The sequence below is a fragment of the Pollachius pollachius genome (genome assembly GCF_949987615.1).
Source record: "Pollachius pollachius genome assembly, chromosome: 3".
NCBI lineage: Eukaryota > Metazoa > Chordata > Actinopteri > Gadiformes > Gadidae > Pollachius > Pollachius pollachius.
The window spans coordinates 23,354,960-23,359,959 of record NC_136936.1 but is presented as its reverse complement, the minus strand read 5'-3'; the positions used below and the strand labels follow the sequence as shown (position 1 = coordinate 23,359,959).

Genomic DNA, 5,000 nt, shown 5'->3' with positions numbered 1-5,000 from the left:
GTTTACTTCACCCTCCTCTCCTCGTCATCGTGGGTCTATTACTGGTTGAGAGTTGCATACCCCTCCAAGAGAGAGAGGAGAGCGAGAGAGAGAGAGGAGAGCGAGAGAGAGATAGAGAGAGAGAGAGGGAGAGAGAGAGAGGAGAGAGAGAGAGAGATAGAGAGAGAGAGAGAGAGAGCGAGAGATAGAGATAGAGAGAGAGGAGAACGAGAGATGGATAGAGAGAGAGAGAGACAGAATAACAAATACAACAGCCATAGCGAAAAACAAGGTGTAATATTATATTACTTTATTTCCATCTTTTGTACAATGTAATTACAATACAAATATGTAGGTTTAAATACAAAAAATCTGTAAATAAAGATTAAAAATAAACTCCACTGGTTTGTTTTAGTTACCATCTCTAACCTATGGTTTTACAATCAAGTGTATGAGGTCATTTAGTTTCGCTTTAATGCTTTAACATAATTAACCTACATAGAATTTGGAGGGCATGAAAAAAGAGTCAGAAGAGCACAAATAAAAAAGAACAATATTTCTAAGAAATAAAATATTAATTTCCTGTTTGATTGATTTGCCTCCTTAATAGAGCGATCTAGAGAGGGAGAATAGTGATTTGTTCGAGCCAGCCGAGGCGTAATCCCCTGGGCTGGACAGTATTGAGTCCCATACATTTGAGACTGTGCGGTGTCAATGTGAATGTGTCTGTTGGAGACCGTGGTCACCCTTTTCAAAGGGTATCACTGAGCTCCTCTAACTCAATGGAAGAGAGGGAAAGGAATTAAAGTGACCAATGGGAATCCCCTTTGGAGATAAGTGTCTTCATAACGACTCTAATTGTCGCCATATGAAACAGACAGCTGCTGTTGTCATTTGACTACTCTTGTTGGGAACCAATGAGGATAAAACCCTTGTTTTCCAATTACGTCTTCTGATTTGCTGCCATAATTGACTGGGGATGTAATGTGCCATACATCGTATGAAAGGGCCATGGGGAATCGGCTAACCCATGCTAATGTAGCTATGGTCTGATTCTTAGCATTTTGTACTAGAAGCTCTGGAGACCCGGGGACTGCTCTGGCAGTCTAGAAAAGCCCTGTTATTGTTGTGGTTTTTGCCTTCTGAACAAGCTGTTCAGAACTGAGATTCCTTCTATCTCGCAGGGTCTTACTTGGATTCTCTCGTAACACCGTGGCCTCTGAAGGGAACACATCCTTCATGCCTCGAACAGCGAGTCTAAACACTTGACGCCCTGACGCCGCTGGAGGTTTACATTAGCTATATATGGAGTTGAGCATACTGTAAAAAATAACATTGCATGTGATTCCAGCCTTGTAATATGTGGCTCTACGATAGATGAGTGAAAAGAGCTGTTCTTCAATGCAGGGTTTTTAAAGAGGCGTTGATGCGATGTTGGACTTGGAAGTTTGTGTTTGTGTGTGTGTGTGTGCGTATGTGTTTGTTTGTGGGTGCATGTGTGCGTGTGCACGTTTGTGTGTGTGTTGAATGTGTATGTGTATCTGTGTGCGGGTGTGTTGCATGTGTAGGCGTAGAGGGGAGCGTTCACAAAGCCGGTCTGTTCCATTGGTTAAAGGCGGTCCACGTCCGGCAGTATGCTAGGTGATGAACATGTCTTTGTTCTGCGGTTAGCATTCCCCCTTTGATCGCCCCGCTGCCACACATCTCTCTCCTGGCTCCGACCACCATCCGCTTCTCTCCATCACTTTCCCAGCAAACACTTGTATTTCCTCCTCCATCCATTTGTCCTTTTCTATTCCTTACTCCCGCCTTTTCCTGTAGCTTGTCTCACTTCCGTTCTCCCTCCCTCTCTCTCTCTCTCTCTCTCTCTCTCTCTCTCTCTCTCTCTCTCTCTCTCTCTCTCTCTCTCTCTCTCTCTCTCTCTCTCTCTCTCTCTCTCTCTCTCTCTCTCTCTCTCTCTCTCTCTCTCTCTCTATCGCTCCCGTCTCACCGCTCATCCCATTCCCCCGGTTATGTTTTGGTTTTTGAAGCGCTGCTGATAACGGCGGGGGCCACACGGGGGCCCCCTGGCGCGGGTCACAGTGGAGGGGGCCGCGCTCTAAACCCTGTATCCAGACCCTGCAGAGGGGGGGCACTCACAGCTGGAATGTAGTGCATTGTCTTTGAGGAACCGCTTGCGCAGTGTCATGGGGGGGGGGTGTCACCAAAGAGAGTCACTGAGTTTGTATCTCTCCAGGCGTCTGGAGTGTTCCCACCCAATCCCAGCGGGTCTTGCGGTGGTGTTTGTGTTGTGTTCTGGTTCCATGTATAGCCAGGGGAACATTGGGGGGGACTGACCTGTTTCTGGATGCAGTGGAATTACATGACAACTATTGGGCCATAAAGCATGCTTCTATTTACACTCTCCACATCTTGTGTGTGTGTGTGGTGACACACCGCCAGGCGGTGGTATACTGGCCTGTTATCATTGCCAATCTGGTTCCGTTCACGGTTCCTGTGGAAATCAAGTCTTACGTCCCCCCCCCCCCCCCAAAAATCACATCCAATGTCTGTCTACTCATTTGTTTCCCGTCTCTTTAAAGTTAAACTAAATAAATACATGGAGAGAAATGAACAATTATTAAAATAGGTTGCCCCTGCCACTGTTTAGAAAAGTGATACTTGAGATATAACTATAACGTGTTACAATTCAAAATAATAATAATAATAATAATAATAATAATAATAATAATAATAATAATAATAATAATAATAATAATAATTATAAAATTCAATAAATAATAAAATCCTTTTGGATCGATCTCTTCCACTATAAGTGATTTCATCCTCTTCTGTTGGGTCAACTGCGTCCCATTGGCCGGTTCCTCTGCGCTCAGCGGCCCGCTGGGCTGTGCTTGGTTTAAATCTCCATGAATCTCTTCAGCTGACAGTACTTCCATCTCTGCCCCTCTGTTCGTCCTGCTCCGTGGCCACGGCAGATAAAGGCCTGTCTGCTAGCTTACAGAACGCCCTACCTCACACAGGAAGGAGGGAAAAAAGAAAGAAAGAAAATGGCGAAGACAGGTAATGGACAGGAATGTAACAGGTGGCTTCCCCAATGTCCTGGGTCTATGAACGCAGCCCGTGGCCCGCAGCCTTTACAAGGGGGTGTCGGTTAAAACTGAGCGGCGTGGACCAGTAGGAGCGTGGCGGCGGTGAACGCGGCGGACACAAGCCAACGCGGAGAGGCGGTGGACAGGTTCAGCCGACGAGTGCCCGGTCCCGGGATCCAGGCGCTTAGCAACCTGCCCACTTCCTCTGCCGCTGCAGCCATCCGTTGAGTGTCATGTAAGCAATCCAATGAATTAACACCATCCACTCCTCGGAGAGAGACGTTAGCGAGTGGCTAGGCTATCGCGGGACGGAGGCTAGGCTAGAACGGTGGATGGGGGATGGGGTGGTTGCATCCTGCTTCATGAGAAAGCGCCAGAACTACCGCTCGGCTAACTCCGGTGACTGCCAGCGCTACGGCTAATAGCGCTAAGGCTTGTATCTCCATCTCAGAGCTCGATCTCAAATGTCTTCTGCAGATCGTTGGAGAAAGGGTTGGCCGCCGCCGCCGCTGCCGGTGCCTTGCCCGCCGGCGCTGGCCTGCTCTCCAGCGCCGCCCACTTGGCTTCGAAGCGGTCTGCCTCCTGGGAAACCACGCGGCCAGGAGGGGCGGTGAGCTGGCTCCCCTCCGGGGGCCAGACGCTGCCTCCGCCTCTGCCGTTCCCGCCGCCGTTGGTGTTGCCGTTCAGCAGGCCCATGCTGGTGGGGCCGGCGCCGTGCCCGGGCAGCCCGTTCACCATGACGGGCAGTGGTTGGCTGGAGGGGAACGTGGGCGTGGAAAAGCCCACAGCATGTACGATGGCGCCCGGCCCCCCGGTGTAAGAGTGGTGATGGCCGACCGCCACGCCAAGCGAGCCCACCTTGGCCCCCCCGCCCAGCGAGCCCATGGGGCCGCCTGACGAGCCGGCGGCTGTGCAGAAGACGTTGGCCACCATCTGGGACGGTGTGATGCCCACCACGGGCACGCTGACGCTGGGGTAGGTCATGCTGCTTGCCAGGCCCGGCATGTAGCTCTGCATGGGCACGAAGGCCGGCTGCACAGGCTGGGTGGAAAACATGCCCCCCGGGGCCGGGGCCGGGTCGAAGCCCAGCGGGAAGGGCTGCATGGAGCCTGAGAGGGGGCCCCCTGGGGGCCCGGGGAGGGAGGGCTGCATCATGGGGGCCCCGGACATGCTGGGGCCAGACATGGTGGGGATGGACATGGAGGGGAGGGACATGGGGGGGCCGGACATGGGAGGACCCGGGATCAGCGGGATGGAGGATAGGGACATGGGTGGGAGGGGCATGGGGGACTGTCCTGAGACAGACATCAGGGGGTTGGCCATGCCGCCGTGGGACATGGAGACGGAGGACACCGGGCCGGACGACTTGGCGACCTGACTGGAGATGGACTGACTGGACATGGTGGGCGGGCCGGGGATGGTTGGGAAGATGGGGACCGAGGGCGGGGCCATAGATGAAGGGGGAGGGGTCTGTTGCTGTGTGTGGACTGCCTTGGCTACCTCTTCAAGCCACCGCTCGGGCCTCGGACGGCGTGCGCCTGTGTCCGCTGTGCATCTGCATCGCCATGGAAACGGTGGGAGGAGAGTGGAGCGGAGGGTCCGCCTGCACCCAGGAAGAGGTGGCTGATGCAAACAGATAGATAGGGGGGGAAGGGGAAGATCAATAAAAAATCGTGTATCTTTTACTTTTCAGGGTGAGCCAGGAGTCGGTCGCCATGGGGACCTGTGTGCACGGTTCAGAAACCTGTGCTTCCTGAGTCCTGAGTTTGTCAGATCTTTTTGTCTGACATATTTTATTTGACTTTACAGAACAAAACCAAGCAGAACATAAAGATAAAACGGTGTAAAAGTGTGAAAACTTTTCTTTTCTTTTCTTTTTTTTTACCAGACACGCAGTTTTGACTCCCGTAGCCCATAAGTTATTAATAA

General features: G+C 51.8%; 1 protein-coding gene across 1 annotated transcript in view; it reads right to left on the bottom strand.

Annotated features, from left to right (window-relative positions):
• Positions 1 to 2,813: 2,813 nt before the first annotated feature.
• Positions 2,814 to 5,000, bottom strand: part of numbl (NUMB like endocytic adaptor protein) — a 48,159-nt gene continuing 45,972 nt past the window's right edge. The window contains 2 exon segments of the mRNA XM_079733740.1: positions 2,814 to 4,589; positions 4,591 to 4,694. Of these exon segments, the coding sequence (XP_079589866.1) occupies positions 3,519 to 4,589; positions 4,591 to 4,694 (1,175 nt within the window). The 3' untranslated portion in view covers positions 2,814 to 3,518.